The sequence below is a fragment of the Astyanax mexicanus genome, chromosome 2 (assembly GCF_023375975.1).
Source record: "Astyanax mexicanus isolate ESR-SI-001 chromosome 2, AstMex3_surface, whole genome shotgun sequence".
In the NCBI taxonomy this organism is placed as follows: domain Eukaryota; kingdom Metazoa; phylum Chordata; class Actinopteri; order Characiformes; family Acestrorhamphidae; genus Astyanax; species Astyanax mexicanus.
Window position 1 is genome coordinate 29,799,621 of NC_064409.1, and position 18,927 is coordinate 29,818,547.

The following is an 18,927-nucleotide window of genomic DNA, read 5'->3' on the forward strand; positions in this document are numbered from 1 at the left end:
TTAAAAAAACGGACCAGGAGCCGAATTTGATTTTGATTTTGAACTTGACCCATTTGTGTGCCCCGGAAGTTACTGATTTGTTTATTCTTGGTGGGTTTCTGTTGCGCGGGAGTTCACTGCAGTGTTATCTACACAGTCTGTATTGCTGTAGGCAGCATGGCCGGACTGGAACCACATTCTGGCCTAATTAAAGATCTTTTTGAAGGTGGTAAGACGCATGAAGAGATTTCGTGCACGTTGCAGATCCTGCCGATTTTTTCTGTTGTCATATCGTCTTCTTTCACTGCAACGCGTTTAGTTCCTCTGAACAAGATAAAACTCTCCATCCTCAACTCCATCCAAAGCCTACAGCAATACAGACTGTGTAGATAACACTGCAGTGAACTCCCGCGCAACAGAAACCCACCAAGAATAAACAAATCAGTAACTTCCGGGGCACACAAATGGGTCAAGTTCAAAATCAAAATCAAATTCGGCTCCTGGTCCGTTTTTTAAATTTCCAATTTTTGTTTGGATAACCAAATAAAAATACAAAATACAAGCCGTTATTCGTTTTTTGGTATTATATTCAAAAACGAAAAACGAAAAAACGAATTGGTTTTTTAATTTTCCGATTTTGATTCTCAATTGAATATCAAATGAACGAATGATACACGGATTCATGTAACCTCTATTTACCATCTCTTTAACACAGTCCCTTCCTGTGTGTCCCTATACTGTAACTCTGTAATTCAAACCTAAACATGCTCCATATATGTTTTTATTTATTTTCTCCCCAGATTCAGTGTAAGTTTAGCTTGAAGAGATGTATTAATATTTCTTTTTCACAGGAGGGATATTTGAGTCCATTGAGAGTGGCCCATCCGGAGCAGAGGAGCTAGCCTTCAAATTTGCACTAAACACCATCAACAGAAACAGAACATTGTTGCCCAACACCACGCTCACCTACGACATCCAGAGGATCAACGTCTTTGACAGCTTCGAGGCCTCGAGGAAAGGTGAGGGAGTGTTTTGTCTGCGGAGCTCATTTGCATGTAAAACCACAGAGCTGATTTGCTCTTGGAGTGTATTTAAATATATGACCTCATGCATGCTCTTAAAATTGCCTTAAGGCTTTGGAAGCAAAGTTGTTTTTGAATTTTCCTTTTTTTGGCCCTGGAACATCACATGATGAAAGTGCACAAAGGCCAAACTGTGACCTCTGAGTCTGTTTTTGTTATTCACAGAACATCAGGCACAGATAACAGTGCATGGAATTAACTATGAATCGGCCTTTTTACAAATAAACTTTCACATATACACAGTTAATGCTTCAAAACATGCCATTCATTTTCCATTTTATTTCCTTAATAAAAAGTAAGCTTACAGCTTTACCAATATTAATGAGCGTTTCAGTCTAGGCACGATACAGGGCAATCAGTTGCAGAATTAGTACATAATTCTTAAAAAAAAAAATATCAACAGCCGGTTTAAAATAATTGTGTGCAGTATATAACAATGGATATATTCAAGGGCTTCTGTGTATTACAAAAAATCAGACACAAGGTCATGGACCTTTACAGCACTTATGATTTATTTTAATGACCGGCAGTTTTTTCCTTTAATCTGCAGCTTGTGAGCAGCTCTCTTTAGGTGTAGCAGCCATATTTGGTCCCTCCCACAGCTCCTCAGCCAATGCGGTCCAGTCCATCTCCAATGCCTTGGGTGTGCCACACATCCAGACCAGGTGGAAGCACCAGGTCTCAGATAACCGAGACTCATATTATGTCAGCCTATACCCTGACTTCTCCTCTCTCAGCCGAGCAATCCTGGACCTCGTTCACTTCTTCAGGTGGGACTCCGTCACTGTGGTGTATGATGACAGCACAGGTAAGTAGCATTGATAAATGAGGCAAGTATTGAATATGCTATGAATACATGGTTTAATTGTGAAATATAACCACTTATTATTAAGCCTGGGTGATGAGACAGGATTAGACTATTGAGGTCATGATGAATGTAAACAAGAGTTTCTGGACAAATAGTCTAAATGAGGTTTGTTTTAACCCCTTAAACCTGTAAAAACCTTCCAATGACACTACTGTCATAATTAATATCCGTTTCATAGTCTTCAACATTTAACCCTGTTTGACTCTCAAATCATTTACAACTATGTCTACATTAGGGTTAATAACTGAATAATAAATATGGGGTTATTGGGATTAATGTTTGATATTTATTGTATACTCAGAGTTTATCGCAACAGCCGTAAATGTGTTAACATTATATGGCCTAGCCCTACTGGGGGCAATAATGGAAAATAAATAAAAAAATAATAAAACATTTGTCTTAATTTTTATTATATATTATTTCATTTATTACATTTTAGTTGACTGTTGGCAAGTTTTGTGTATCTAAACATGTCAAGTCACTGTCACTTACAGCATTTGACAATGTAGTTCTTATTAGACAATGCTTTTTAAGATGTTTACGTTCAGAAATGTTTTTTTTTATTATTTTTAAACCTAAAGTGTTTAACTGGACTTATCAATTAAATTGATTTATAATACTAAATACAATGAGTTTTCTGAAGCAGGTCATGCTGACAGTTCACAGTATTGTATGTATTTTAAGGGAATGCCATTCATGGTGCCATTCATTTCTAATATGTCGTTTTTTTGTAGATTTTCTTTCTTTAATAAAAGAAAATAAGAGAGAGAGATGATAAAAAGTATAGTAGAATAATTTTAGTCATCTGTACTTCCTCTGTAATGTAATTGCAATGGCTGCTCTGAATGCTCATGCATTGCTGTGTTTTTCCTGCAGCGATGTAGAAATACAGCAAAATATTGATCTGATACAGCTTGTGTAAGCTTTCAGTGAATGAAGCAATGTTTTGATCTTTTCTCCAAGTGAAACACAAATTGTATTGGGCTCAGGAAACAGAATACTACTGCTGTTAATATACTGCTGTTAATATACTATTCTTACAATCTAGAAACATTCTCTTTATATTTACACACCTCTGTGGTTCTGATTACTGTGCATCCACTGTAGTTTTCCATATCTTTATTTAAATGTCCTGCAATTGGCTGACACTGTCATGCCTTCCAATTCCTCTTCAGACTTTTCCACCTTTTACAAACTCCAATGCCCAGAATGCACTTCTCAGTCATGTGTCTCAACCAACCAATCAGCACCAGCTTGGCAGATCAGCCTCCCCTGTGTTTTGATTCCTTTTAGCTGCTTTTCAAAAAGTATTGGCCATGTTGTTTAGCTGTATGCCGAGCATTATTTTTTTGATAGTGTATTTCTCTGCTATTTTTGGCTTTTGTTTCTGGTTTTGTCTTGCCCTTTTTGCTAGTTGTCCTTGGTATTTTTGCTCTGGTTTCTGACCCTTTTTGTCTACCCGTTATCCCATGTCTCTGGTACTTACCTGTGCTTGTACTTTGACTACATTTGTTGGTTCAGCACTGTTTATTAAAATTACTCACTCAAACTTTTAACCGCAAGCTTCTCACTTGTAAAGGTCAAAGAATTGCAGGTTCATTTACATTTAAATCATATTAAACAGCTAGGCAAATTTAGAATGGAAGAAACGAAAAGACATGTAGCACAAAAATAAGACAAGTTAAGATAATCCACTAAATTCACACACAAACAGACCTGTCAGCTGGCAGGATTTGTTGGCAGGAGTGGTGCCACGTCACTGGGTGACCTTCTTATAAAGACTCTAAAATTGTTGTGTGAGCACAGTCTCTGTCTGGTCCACATACTTCTTACAGTTTCCCAAAAGCATCTTAGCATTAATAATCTTAACAAGGAAAGAGAGAGTGTGCTCAGTGAGAAGCTCGCTCGATCATCTAAGAATCATCTTAGCGCTAGGAACCTTTTGGGAAACCATGCCCTGATCTTTCAGCTTGTAAATTGTGTATCATAAGGGGAGCTCAAAGTATAATTTTGTTTACTTAAGTGGAGTAATAGTGAGTTACACTGGTAGTAAGCAAAGGAGCCAAAAATAACAATTCTTGCACAGAGCAAAGTTGAAGCACAGTTGAAACACAATTAAAACACAACTTCTGATAATGTGAAATTATAAGTGTTCCTAGTATACATGTAAGATTTCTCTCTCTTTCTCTCTCTCTCTCTTTAGGGCTGATTCGTCTACAGGAGCTGATCAAGGCTCCTTCCAGATACAATATCCGTCTGAAGATACGCCAGTTGCCTGCAGAAACTAAGGATGCCAAACCACTGCTTAAAGATATGAAAAAATCGAAAGAGTTCCACGTCATTTTCGATTGCAGTCATGAAATGGCTGCCTGGATACTTAAGCAGGTGCTGTTGGATTTTCTTCTTTTTTTCCTTTTTCTCTTTTCTCTCTTTCACTTACTCACTCTTATTGTTTCCTAGAGTTACAATAACAGAATCTCAATGTAGAGTGAGTCAGAAGTGCAGGACAGAAAAACGAGAAGGAAATGAAATGACAGGGAAAATGAGATATCAGAGTACCAGATAGTAGTGGGTGAGGGGGTCTATCTATCTATATCTAGAACATGGTCGGCATCTTCAATCTGCCATATTTTGTTTCTAGACTTTAGACTCCCCCTGTATTTTTCCCATACTCTTTAATCCTGTTATCTTGTTGTTTTTGTTTATATTTGGAGCATATTATGGTCTTTTACAGTAGAAATATTTCTACTTTAAGTTTCTGCAAATGTTCTGTTGATTTCTGTGCTTAACATTGTGTAGGCAAATCTGTCCACATCCAGTAAAGCAGGCATTTCTTCTTATGATAAAAAGCCAGAAAAAAGCTGCTGAAAAGGCTTTGCAAAACAAACAAAAAAGATTCCGCACAGACTGTGATTTAAGTGTGAAAGTTCGGGGTTCAATCCAATTTTTTATGATCAAGTACTTTTGCATTCTGAAGCATAACCTATAAAAAATGACTCTGACTTTACTGGTAAAGTACATTGCAGGGTCCTCTAATTATTTCCTAGAACACATTCACATTCATATTTATTTAATCTATTAGCTCTCAATCATTATGAGCGCATGTAATTAAATCAGACAACTTGCCCATAAGGCATGATGTGGAGAAATTAGAGATGATGGGATTAAATACAGTCATATTAATAAGAACATGCCCTGTGGTGAGGGAAACAAAACCCTTTTGTCAGCCATAAAACTCACGCTTGGAGGAGTTATTTTCAATTTTGCCGCAGCATGATCCTTTTCACACAATGTACTGTATAATAATCCAGAGTTAGGCTTTTGTAATTAGGATGCTTTCAGGCAGAGTGAATTTATGAATTGTTTTATGTGTACTGTTTTCTGTAGGCACTCTCTATGGGCATGATGACAGAGTATTATCACTACATCTTCACAACGCTGGTAAGACACACACACACACACACACAAACAAACTTGTATTTGGCAATACATTTGAATTCAGTCATATTATCCTTCTGTTTCTGTTACATTCCTTTGGTAAACACAGCACAGCTTGGAATTTGCAGAGTTGACATGTTGCTCCCTCATTAAATAGTTTTTCATAATTTAGATGCACTTGTGGCATTGTTTGGCTTATGGTATGGGCATTGTACTGGTACCGTAATAATTTGATTTAAAGGTGCAGTTACTTTTAATCATAACTTATATCCAAATCAGGGGTTTAGAAGATTTGCATTTGTGTTTGACTCTGTTATCATAAATGGTAATTTCTTTATTCTTGCCCCTGCCTTATTTGAATATCTAGCTTTCTCTTGTGCAGACTGCTGTCCATACCACAGTTGTATATAGAGGATTTTAAAAGTCTAATAACAGTTACTGCTGTGTGTACAGGCTTAGCGAAACTGAAAACCATTCTTTAAATACTTTCACCTTTTTGACAATTAAGTTTAAATGAAAACATTTAGTAAAGACTAAAACCAAAATATCTGTACATATTCTCAACATCCTGCACACTTCTCCACACATATTAGAACAAAACAATTAAACAACAATACACGAGAGGGAGTGCTATAACGTGTTATAGGCCGAGTGCCGTAGAGCAGCACAGCAGTGCCAATATGACACGTTATAGCACGAACCCAGACTGTGTTATTGTGATTATACCACAGTTCCATTTTTGCTGTTCATTAAAAGATGTTGAGTTAAAGAGGACAAGAAAATATAATCTGTTTGGTTATAAACACTCAGCGTGTTAAAATAGTTCCATTACTGCTCTGCTTGTAGCTGCGCTGTAAGCTCTGCATTATCGGTCATTTCAGTCAAATATATAATATGAATAATAGGAAGCGCTTTACTCACCCAAATAAACGGTTTTCAGGAGAGAAATCTGTGTAGATTAAAGTCTAGCGCTCATTTGAAAATATATACACTTAAGATTTTATTTTAGTAAAAAACACTCTTCATCTGATATTGGTGGCTGATATGTGTGTAATAATGCATATATTTTTTTTAATCACTGGGCTTATTTATTTGTGGGACCACGTCTTTGTCTGCACCGCCTATTGGAGACATGGCGTTTTTTTCACTGTGCCTGTGGGATCCAGCGCACCCCAGTGGTGTATAATGACATCGCATTTGTTTTGTATTTGGTTTGTAAGCTCTGCATTGTTGCTAGGTTACCTGTATGTGGAGTAATACATGAAGAGCTTCGCTTCGGTACAGTGCATTGCGGCTAATAATGTCACTCACAGAACACCTCTCAGCCAATCACATTGCAGGGTCGGAACTAACTGTAGTATAATGAAAAATAACACTGGATTAAGAAGGCTATATGATTATCTGTATTTGCTGCACATAAAAAAAACATCTCATATTTGAAGTAACAGCCATCTCAACTATACAATTCATTGTCATCATATTACAGCTTATGGTTCTTTTGTTTAAATGAAAAAAGGTTCTGCACTCATCTAGTGAGTATATATTTTCATGTTAGTTAAACATTAAAGTTATAAACATGCCATACATAATCCATAATACAGGCAATATTCAAATAACATCGTGAGACTGGAGGCAGCAGAAATAGCATTATTAGGAATAGTATTGTTGTCAGGTTTTACTGATTAGATGACAAGTTATTCATAGATGAGTCTCATGGGGATCTCTCCACACTTTTTTTTGTTTGTTTCTCCAATTGTATGTATGTGTGTGTGGAGCAGATGCTCAAGGCTTACTGTTTCCCTTTGTGAAAAATGACCTTGAAAGAAAATTTAGCAATCATGCGAGCTTATCTCGTGCTGCCAGGCTACATGAGTACACGTGCACAATTGCACCCACTTTTCACACAATCGTTTTATGTTAAACATCCCCTTGTGCTCTCTACAGTGTTGTGACACATTAAAGCAGTTGCATATTTCACACCTTGGAGAGGAAACAGAATTTCCAGTAATTGTGGAGTTTTTAGAGTATATATGTAAATAACTATATTGACTACTTGACATTTGCATTTTGCAAACAGATTTACTCCATTTTCCACTTTAGTTGTATTGTAGTAATTAAGCCAGTGTGGTCTTAGGTTTGCTTCTGCTGTTTTAGCTTTGTGGGGCACATTGCTCCATTATATACACTGTAAGTTACAGTAATTCATTGTGGAGAAAGATTACATTTACTGTAAATTAGTCTTATCTATTCAATTTAGGTAGTATTTACTCAAAATATGCAGCACACTCTACCCAAACTAAGACAGCAAATGGTTGCTTCAGATGCATCAAGAAAATGTTATATGTTATTTTGTACAGTCTATTATTAGGTAAAATTTAGGGAGCTTCTGCATGTGGTAGATGTATGTTTATTGTCCCATGTTTAGTGTTTCAGTAAAGCAGTAAATTCAAAATCTATACTATATACTGTAAAAATACAGGAATTGTTTACAGTGTAGGTAATGGTATGTGATGGATTCTGTTTGTGATTATGTAATACCTTCACTTTGAGGCTACTGTGATGCCATTCGGTTTTCACATGCCAGTTGGTGGCAAATAAACTTCTGTAAACTGAAAAGCATACTTTGTGTACCAACTGAAGGGTAAATCAAGCCCTTATTGCACATTTATTGGACTTTTAACACCTTAGCAGCTTCTTTTTAACTTATTGAATTGTTAAACTAGCATTGAAAAGAGTTCAAAATGAATTTTAGAAGATTAGTGTCAGTCCTGATGCTGTCAGTCTGCCCATTCAGGACAACTGTTCCACTACAGACTCTGTTTCCCAGCATTTTCAGCCCATGGACTACAATGACTCAGCTGAACATGTGATACTGCAGCATTCAGCCTCGCCCACATTCTGATTGTTTATTTCCCACACCTTTATTCACCTGTATAAATAGCCCTCTGTTTCCTTTGCTCCTCGCAGAGTATTATCTAGTTTTCTAGCTCTGTTCCAATGCGTTTTCCTTGCTTTCTTGCCTTCTTGTTAGCGACCGTTTTGTGCTCTTAGTTTACTCTATTGCCTAGCCCTCTAGTTCTCCTGTTGATCTTTAGTTACTGACCTTGCTTTCCTATTTGACTACTCTCTTGCCTTATACCTTCACCCCTAAATGGTTACACGTGTACCGACCCTGTTTCTGGCTCACTGTGTTCTGGTATGTTGCTATTTATTGCTGCCCTGTTGTTTACTAGTTGTACTGTGTACACCAATTCCTTTGGGATCTATGTTAACAATAAACCTGTGTTTTCTAGTCAACACGTGTCTCACCTTGTTCTGGACCTGGTGACAATTAGAAACTCAAAATGAGTAACAATTGCTTATTCAGGGAAGGTTAGGTTGTGCTTTTGGTTCTTAATAATAAAAAACATAATAAAGTTTCCCCACTGCACAGGAAATAGAATCCAGCACAGTGTCACTGCATTACATTTACAAAACAGTAAATGCCAATTTGCTCTTATGGCCTACAACACTGTAGCCAAGCAAACAATCATCATTTAAGATATAACTTAGGAAGAGTGGGAAGACTTAGGAATATAAGACTTAAGATATAACTTAGGAAGACTGCACACTGATGGTGAGTTAGCATTAGGTTTTATCTGTTTAACCTAACTGAGTACCAGCAGAATGCAAATGCAAAATGATGATTGTTTATTTCAACACTGAAATATTTAACTATGTCAAATAACACTGAACACCATTTCAATCTGATTGAGTTACAGTTACAGTTATAGACTAAAAAGAAACTCACAGTTTCTGTAATAATGAGAATTTTCATTTTGATGAACATTTGATTTTGTGGTTTCACAGCTTGGGCTCCGAAAAAATGTCTAAAATGGTCCCATTTCACCTTATGTCCCGATCCCCCTTAATTTACCCAACATAACCTTTAAAATGGCACAAAGTAATGGTGTAACAATTCTGTGTTATTTCAGGACCTGTTTGCATTGGACATGGAGCCGTATCGCTACAGCGGAGTGAACATGACCGGCTTTCGGATTCTGAACACAGAGAGTCCTCAAGTGTCCTCTATCGTTGAGAAGTGGTCCATGGAGAGACTGCAGGCCCCTCCCAAGCCAGACTCAGGACTTTTGGACGGATTTATGACGGTGAGCAGTCGAGAACATAAATATGATATAAGAGTGGTGCTTCTTTATATAACAGCTTGTATAAGGCTTTATTAAAAATGTGCTGCACTGTGGTTTGTATAACATGGGGCATAAGATATGCCTGACTGTAACTAAATAGCTTACTTACAGTAAGTAGGGATCAAGCAATGGAGAACCATTTGTTGACACAGTATGAACACTCTCACACACACACATGCACACACACATAGTCTCATCCATAACAGACTCATCAGCTTATTAATGCACTATTTGGCTGTGCTCACACACACAACATCATGCCTCTACAGGCAGCTGATCTTGGAGCCAAACTCGCACATGGTGCTAGTGGTAATGACCGTTTATCCTCACTGCCTTCCACTCTCTCATGCCCTAAAAAAGAGGCACCCTGCCAAAACCACGAGGGCCTGTCAGGTAAGACAGTAAGAGAAGGAGGGTGAGGGGCACACAGAGAGACAGATGGGTAAATAGAGAGAGAATTGAATATAAATAAAGGGCTTTTTGGGGTACCTTTTAACATGCAGCCTCTAGAGCAAGGTGGTGGGCCAGGCCAAAGGTCTTTATTTTGTAATTCATTATTTTTTTCACAAGCCAGTCCCAGTAAAGCACATTTGAGACAGAAAGAATTAAAAATTCTCTGTGTGCTCTTCCACTAGAAGACTGTAATTGCTTAGATATTCTTAGGTACTGTCTCTTCCACCAACCGTTTCTACTGCAGCAGTTTCAGAACACTTCAGATTCTACACTCTCACTTATAAAGATAAGATAAGAGATAAAAAAGAGATAATTAGTCCAACAGTGTAGACATGTAATCTCATAAAGAGCAATCTCAGCAATGCAGTGATAAGGTGGCATGGTAGTGGTGTGTGAGGTGTTAGTGTGGTACGAGTGGATCAGATGCAGCAGTGCTGCTGGAGTTCTTAAACAATATGTTCACTCACTGTCATCTGGTTTACCATGTGGAAGTAAAGACAGAAATTATGAAAAATAGGTGCTGGGTGTAGAAACAAGGAGATAAAATTATAGTTTTATGCTTGCTCTGTGTGTAAGTGAAAGAGAAATCTACTGATTACTTTAACTGCCAAGTTTTTTTTAAAGCTGAATATGTAAAACAGACCTTTATGTACAGTAACACACTATACATGTATACATTTTAACAACAGTCTGGAACTGAGAAAGTGAGCAGAGTAGTTGTGTCACACAGGTCAGGCTCAGAATTAGACTTACAAAAATTGTGAGGGACAGGCAGGGTCAATAACATATGGCAGCCAGTGTATATAACATACCAGAGAGAGTAGTCATGCAAACCAGGATCATACACGATAAATCCAGCAACACAAGGGAGAAAGCAAAAGAGTCAAAAATACAAAACGGTCGGCAATCAATAGAAAGGGCAAGGCAAAAGACAATGAATGTAGATACAAAATAAGGGTTGGTAACAAAATGGCATAAACCATAGAACACAGTGTAGAAGAGCTAGAAAAACTAGATTTAATACTCAGCACTAAGGGAGCAAACTGAGGGGTATATATACAGGGGAGAACAGGAGGAAACAATCAGTAGTTCGGAGAGCTGGAGTGTCACATGATATGTGGAGTGAGGGAAGTCCAGTGTGGGTGCACGCTGTGAAGTGGAGTTCTTAGTGATAAGTTTAGAGTCCGGAGCAGGCAGACTGCTAGACTGACAAGTTGCTGGAGTTTTTAGGAAAGGAATGTCTACCGTTTCTGTCTTATGCAGGATTCTACCAGATCAACAGTCCTGGCTCTCATTTGGCAGATATCTTGTTTCATGATGAGACAAATGTTTTTTTGATTGGTGCCCTCTACACTACAGGCGGGTCTGTTCAGTACCTGGACTCTTATTTTGTGATGGCATGCTGTTGCGATGGTTGCAGTATGTGGTTTAGCATTGTCTTGCTGAAATATGCAAGGCTTTCGCTGAAAGCTGAGCTTTGTAATGTAGTTTGTAGCATATATGTTACATTGTGAAGCATACTAGACTAACCAATAGGAAAGAAAAATCAGAAAGACGATCTCAACCGTTGCTCCTTGACAACAGTGAGGTCAGATGGGAAGACGAAGGAGACTTAATAAATCTTCTGCTGCTGAAACATGCTTCCTAAAATACAGAGCTCAGTAATCTCACATGTCTCCTCTTAAGATTTGTTATAGATCTCAATGGCAGTGGTTGCTGAGCAGTTGGGGCTGCTTGGAATTGCTTGGATTTTTGCATAAATTGGTCATTAAAGGTGTTCTAATCTTCATCTAAGTCACAACAATAGACAAACCCAGTCTGCTTAAACTAATACCACACAGCATTTTAACATTCACAGTGCAGGGTGGAAAAAGTATATAAACATTTGGATTTAAATACTTGGCAGCAAAAACCTCAACCAAACGTTTCCTGTAGTTGCAGATCAGACCTGCACAACAGTCAGGAGGAATTTTGGATCATCATTCCTCTTCACTAAACTGTTTTAGTTCAGCAATATTCTTGGGATATCTGGTGTGATTCGCTCTCTTGGGGTCATGATGCCACAGCATCTCAATTGGGTTGAGGTCAGGCATATTTTCTTCTGTTGAATCCATTCGGTTGTTGATTAACTTCTATGTTTTGGGTCGTTGTCCTGTTGCATCATCCATCCTCTGTTGAGCTTCAGCTGGTGAACAGATGGTCTTACGTTTTCCTGCAAAATGTCTTGGTAAACTTGTGAATTAATTCTTCCATTGATGACAGCAATCCGACAGCAAAGCAGCCCCAAACCATGATGCCTCCTCCACCATATTTCACAGTTGGGATGAGGTTTTGATGATGGTGTGCTGTGCCTTTTTTCTCCACACATAGTGTTGTGTGTTCCTTCCAATCAACTTAATTTTGGTTTCATCTGTTCACAGTATATTTAGCCAGTACTGCTGTGAAACATTCAAGTGCTCTTTTGCAAACTTCAAATGGCAGCAATGTTTTTTTGGACAGCAGTTGCTTCCTCTGTGGTTCCATGAACTCCATTCTTGTTTCATGTTTTTCTTATTGTAGATTTGTCAACAAAAATGTTAGCATGTGTCAGAGATTTCTGTAAGTCTTTATCTGACACTCTAGGATTCTTCCCCACCTCATTGATCATTCTGCACTGTGCACTTGCAGTCATCTTTACATGAAGAGCACATCTAAAGAGAGTAGCAGTAGCGCTGAACTTTTTCCATTTGTAGACCATCTGTCTTACCGTGGACACAAGAACAACAAGGCTTTTAGAGATACTTTTGTAACACTTTCCAGCTTCATGGAAGTCAACGATTCTTGAACATAGGTCTTCTGAGAACTCTTTTGTGTGAGGCATGATACACCTCAAGCAATGCTCCTTAAGTAACAGTAAGCTCAAATTGGTGTGTGTTTTTTTATAGAGCAGGGCAGCTTTAACCAACACATCCAATCTCATCACATACTGGCTCCAGTTAGCTCTTAGAAAAGTCATTAGCCTGAGGGTTCATATACTTCCCCCCTCACTGTGAATGTTAACATGTTGTGTCAAAAAACCAAACATATATTTTGTGTGTTATTAGTTTAAGCAGACTGTGTTTGTCTATTGTTCAGAACACATGTAATGACCAAGTTATGCAGAAATTCAAGTAATCTTAAAGGGCTCACATATTTTTCTTGCAACTGTAGATCTCCCCAGACGTCAAATGTGTCTAAAACTAGGTTCTTAGTTTTGATTCCTTTAACAGAAGTATCTTATGTCTCATTTTTATATAATGCTATGTCTGCTAAGCAAGAAACCAAGTGACCGAGTGACCAAGTTGATCTGTGAATGAAACCTAAGTGAGAATCACAAATATGTCTCCTGAGATATTAAAGATCCACATTTGAGCTAAATAATGATACCACCATATTAACTTGAGCATCTTAAAGGCAGTGGTTGCATGGATAAAATAATGACGATTCACCAGCATGTCCAAGATGCAAAGCCAAAAGGCAAAAGGCAAGACAAAGCCTGTTATCCATGTCAGCTTCAGCTGTGTTTATCCTGTGCTAAAAGAGGGATGAGAAAGTGAGAAACTGAGAGTAAGATGGATCTGGATATATAGTCCTCCTACTGGGGAGTGAATAATACAGCATCCGCTTTGATGATGGCTGAACATCTCTTTCTCTATCCCTCTCTCTCTCTCTCTCTCTCTCTCTCATATGGGATTATGCATATGTCCCATACATACTTAAAGCAACCCCCCCCCACCCCCCCACACACATACAGACACACATGATCCAGGCCTGATCTACTCAGATACACTGGCAGTGGTCTGGCACAATCATGGCCCCCATGCAGCCTGGCACCCCCTCTCTTACTCCTTCAGCCCTGACCAATCATCTCTACAGCGGTTGCTACCGGAGAGGCAGAGTTACCGTGGAAACGGGAGCTGACATAGTGGAGCTACGCTGCTGTGGTGGGAGGGCTATGGTGGGATTAGGGTTGCCACGGCGATTTCAACCCATTCGTCAGTGTCCTGTGATTTATTGCTGTCTAGGAGCAACTGCAGGAGAGAGAGAGAGCGAGAGAGAGAGAGAGATAAAAAAGAGGAAAAAGAGATAGACAAAGAGCAAAGAGAGAAAAAATGTTTATCGTTAATGTTTAAAAAAAATACTTATGCTTTTGAAATGTGTGTAATGAACTGTACATGCCACAAACAAGAAAGCATCAAAAAACGATGTGATGCTCGGCAACAGGGTGATTTTTGTTATTTTAAAACTCTAAATGATAGAAATTGGGAAAAAAGAAATTGGGAAAATTACTATTGATACATATGTACAAAAACATATTTTTATACATATACAGTGTCAAAAGTTGCAGGACACCCCTATTTTCAGAAAATAAATATGGTGTTATCAATAGGTGGTTTCAAATTTCAGTACCTTTATTGAAACCTAGGTGCTCTAAACTCTCTAAAGACTTGCCCCCCAATTACTGTATTTTCTGCACTATAAGGTGCATCGGATTATAAGGCGCACTATCAATAAACGTCTATTTTTTGGTTTATTTTCATACATAAGGCGCACTGGATTATAAGATGCATAAAGTGACACAAGTAAGGAACAGGGGTGCTGCCATATTTTCCTATTTCACCGCTGGGCAGTGGTCAGGGGTAAGCTAAGTAAACAAAACTGCAATTCTTAAAGAAACATTCTTTTGAAGTCAGACAAGTACTTCCAGAGCAGCAGCAGCATGTAACCACTAGCACTAGCCGGAATTAGCAGCGCTTAGTGCTAGATAATACCACCCAGCAGCACTACATTGAGAAACCCTGAGGGTTCCGGTAACCCACGGCGATATTAGCTAGCGGTTAGTTCCACGTAGCTTGTTTTAACACATTAAACACACAGACTACAGACCAATAATACTTACTTCTGAACGGCAAAAGAAGTAGTGCTTAGTGCGGTTAGCAGATAATGCTTATTTTGCTTCATTACTGCTACCTGGGGTTAGCAGCAGGCTACAGGCCGATAATACTCACCTCTGAATGGTAAAAGAGAGGGTGCATAGAGACCTCAGTGAAGCTGGCCCCTCATATGGAAATAAAAATATTTCCATTGGTTAGTGCTACGTTTGTGCTGTTTTTTGCAGCAAAAATTAACGTTTGTGCTGTTATCGTTTTTGAGATATTAAACATTTAATTTTCTTACCTGTTATGTAACAGAGCCCCTCATTTGTGGCCAAATCGCGCCAAAGTGGTCTCATTGGTTAGTGCTGTGTTTGTGCTGGTTTGTTTGTATTTTGATTATTCAGCTACAGGAAAAACAATATTTATTTACACATCTAATAAAGCACAGATGAATGTCTTCAGGTGACATGACTGTTCATGGTAAAAACTTATTTACCGTGGTAAAAATTGCTGCTGCACTTATGAAAGCATATATTTAACAGACTGCCCTGTTAATGCCTTTTAACCGGGCTGAGTGCCTTTTTTGTGAGCACTAACCACACTGATAAATGAGGGGGGCTGGGTGATGTGTGTAAATAAATATTGGGTAATGCCACCCATTAAATATATATTTTTTTATCTAATAACTCTAATAACTAAACTTGCACAAACATTTATTCTAATAGCACAAACCAGCACAAACGTAGCACTAACTAATGGAAATATTTTTATTCCACTTCTGATTATATGAGGGGCCAGCTTCACACCTATTCAATATTTTTTTCCTAATAAATCAATAACAATAACAGCACAAACACTAATTTTTGCTGCACAAACCAGCACAAACGTAGCACTAACCAATGAGACCACTTTGGTACAATTTAGCCACAGATGAGGAGCTGCACTGACGATTTTTGGGAAAATTAAAGTATTTTAAGTGCGCCTTATAGTGCAAAACATACAATATACTTAGTATAGTATACGGTATTCTTACCACACACATACACACACAAATTGGTCCAGTGTGTCCAGTGATTGAAGCAAACAGTCTTCATCATCCTGTTCCTTATTTAAATTCTGTCAGGCTCTTTGTGCCACTGAGTGACTGTGTCTGTGTCTGTGTGACTTTGATAGTAAGCAAGTGAGAGAGATAGATTACATCACAAGAAAAAGTCTCTAAATGTCAAAATAGAGGACAGATAAAACCCAGAACAGTTACTAAAACTGTAACCCAGTACCAAATCAGACAAACCATCCTGTCTCCCTGAAGCTGCGGGAGTCTCCCGCATTTCGGTAGTGGCTCCCTGATGCCCGCGAGTCACATATAATCTCCCGGAATTCAGAACGAGTGCCCCAAACGCGCACACAGGCCACAGACTTTTTTTCTCTAATCGCGTGTGGGAAGGAGAGAGAGAAAACAGAGAGGGCTAACCTCCCTGAAATCAACTTTTGCAACTTGGGATGTCTGCCAACTGTACAAAAATAACCAAAAGTTAAAATTAGTCCCAGTAGTAGCAGTTCAGCTTGAAATTAGTTTATGATCATTTGCCTGTAGCCTACCTTTCCCTTAAAAGTACCTTGTCCTCATGGGTGTCTGTTAGTTGACATAATTGAAATTCTCCTCCAAATGCATTCAGCTGTTCTGTGGCTCAAATATGGCGGAAGCTCTTCATCATACAGTAGTCTTAAGTAGTATCTTATAGTAAAATATAGTATATTAACTGAAACCTGGTAAAACATGAAATATCTATTTTATGTAAAAATGTTTTGGGCTGAACAGACAATCATTTACAGTTTGCTCTGAAACACTCCTTATAACATCAGAGCGAAAATGTACAGCAGAATGAGTAGGCAACTAAGGACATGATTGTTGCATTTATGTCCCATCATAATATTAATATCTTCAAATAACTAGTAACTTTTTTTTAAATAAAAGAATGCTAAAACTAGGGAATGGTATGTTTTGAAACATTAACATACAGTTGTAAACAGTTGTAAATAGACAAACTCTTTAAGCAACATTTACAGTACACATACAGCCTCCTGATGTAATCACTATTAGCACATGGCACAAATTTTATTACTGTATTATTTTACTATTTATTTTGTAAGAGTTTAAACAGTTTAAAGACAGAGAAAAAGAAAGATGAGTTTTACACAAACAGACAAAGAACTGAAGTTGTGCAGTATGGCTTCTTAATTCATGCCATGAAGATAAACATTCCCACTGAAGTGAGAAATGCTAACAAGTCTTAATTTGCATTAGTGGGCACCCCCAGCAGTCTTCAAAATGAATAGTCCTTGCTCTAGCTATTTATGGAGCAGACAGGCATGCTGTTAATCTTCACCATGTATCCTGCATGCTCCTTTAGCCTCTCTTAATCCCTAATCTAAACTATTCACTGCTCTTCTTAATTTGTTTTACAATTAGATGTTAGATTTCTTTAATCATTGGCAGATATTCCATTTGTGTGTGTGTGTGTGTGTGTGTGTGTGTGTGTGTGTAATTAGAGATGCAGTGCCCTCTGACTGAAGACTGTATGTGTGCAGGGTGGCATGATGATAATTGGGAATCCCTGTTTCCTCTCTCTCTCTCTCTGTGTTAATATGAGTTGTGTATCTGTTGATAACGCGGGTGTGTATGTGGGTATATGTTTCATCATCTGTAAGTGGATGTTTTGTTCTGCTCCACTGCTTCATGTGTGTGATGTGTGTTCACAGACAGATGCAGCACTGATGTTCGATGCAGTGCACGTTGTAGCAGTGGCAGTGCAGCAGTCCCAGCAGATCACTGTTAGCTCTCTGCAGTGTAACCGACATAAACCCTGGCGCTTCGGAGGGAGGTTCATGAGCCTTATCAAAGAGGTAAACAGAAATGCTGACACTGTATTGTTTCAGAAAGAACCATTTCTGCCTGATGAAATGGTTAATGTTTGAATGAAGAGTGCGATATTGTAGAACCTCAGCATTAGAATTGTTTACAGTAATGGTGAATGTCTGGGAAATTTACTCTTAAATTTACCTCACAAAACAGAGTTAAAATCTATTTCTAAAATCTATTTCTAACCAAAAAAATGTATTACCATAACATTAGCATTAATATTACCACTGTCATACAGGGATATTGACTTTTTCTTTACTTGTTGACATATTTTTAATCTGGTACTTGTGTTCTTTGTGATCTGTTAACTTTTATGATGAATGAACTAGGAAGTACTTGGAATAATAACTTGGAATTTTTTTTTCTATTAAGAAATGTATTTAATTTATTTAACCTCTTAAAATAATGATTCAAAATCAATCAGGCAGCCTTGTAGACATGAAAAAAAAACCCAAGATCAAAGAAAACTGTGTAAAGTTGTACAAAGGTTAAAATTAAGTACTAATTTTTTAAAAAATAAGTATAATAAAATAAATGTCTCTAGATTTGATCATGAAATAATGATATCAAATAATTTGAGAACATTTATGCTTCTTCTCAGTTTGTTCCACCCTGTAAACTAATAAACATAATAAAAATTGGAAAGTAAACACAACACACAACCAAATATAATAATAAAAATTAATTTATTTGGACTCATAAATAATAATGTAATAATCCTTATCCAGAATAAAGAAAACATGAATACAAACTTTACAACGTTTATACATTGAAAATATCATAAAAGAAGTGTATTTACATTTATTTCATTACTGTTCACCATTGTTCAGCTTAGACATCTTATACAATAAAACTGTCACTCTGTAACTCTTAAAAATGAATTAAACATCACAGTAGTTTAAGCTTAAAACTACTTATAATACTTAGCAATAAATAGTCAGTATTTTTTACGTGGAGCATTTGTGTAAGGTTTACACAGTTAAGAAATAAAACAAAACAAATGCATCGTTACACCCCAATTGTCTACACATCAGAAAAATAAATAATTTCTTAATTTCCATCTGTTTGAAATATTGTGAATCAAATCGAATTATGAATCAGAGTG

At 37.6% G+C, this 18,927-nt stretch overlaps 1 protein-coding gene across 1 annotated transcript in view; it reads left to right on the forward strand.

Annotated features, from left to right (window-relative positions):
• Positions 1-18,927, forward strand: part of LOC103044887 (glutamate receptor ionotropic, kainate 2) — a 61,670-nt gene that overhangs the window by 24,462 nt on the left and 18,281 nt on the right. Inside the window, exons 2-7 of the mRNA XM_007238167.4 lie at positions 831-998; positions 1,612-1,869; positions 4,133-4,314; positions 5,317-5,370; positions 9,342-9,515; positions 17,663-17,806. Coding sequence (XP_007238229.1) covers positions 831-998; positions 1,612-1,869; positions 4,133-4,314; positions 5,317-5,370; positions 9,342-9,515; positions 17,663-17,806 — 980 coding nt within the window. The remainder of the gene's footprint in view (positions 1-830; positions 999-1,611; positions 1,870-4,132; positions 4,315-5,316; positions 5,371-9,341; positions 9,516-17,662; positions 17,807-18,927) is intronic.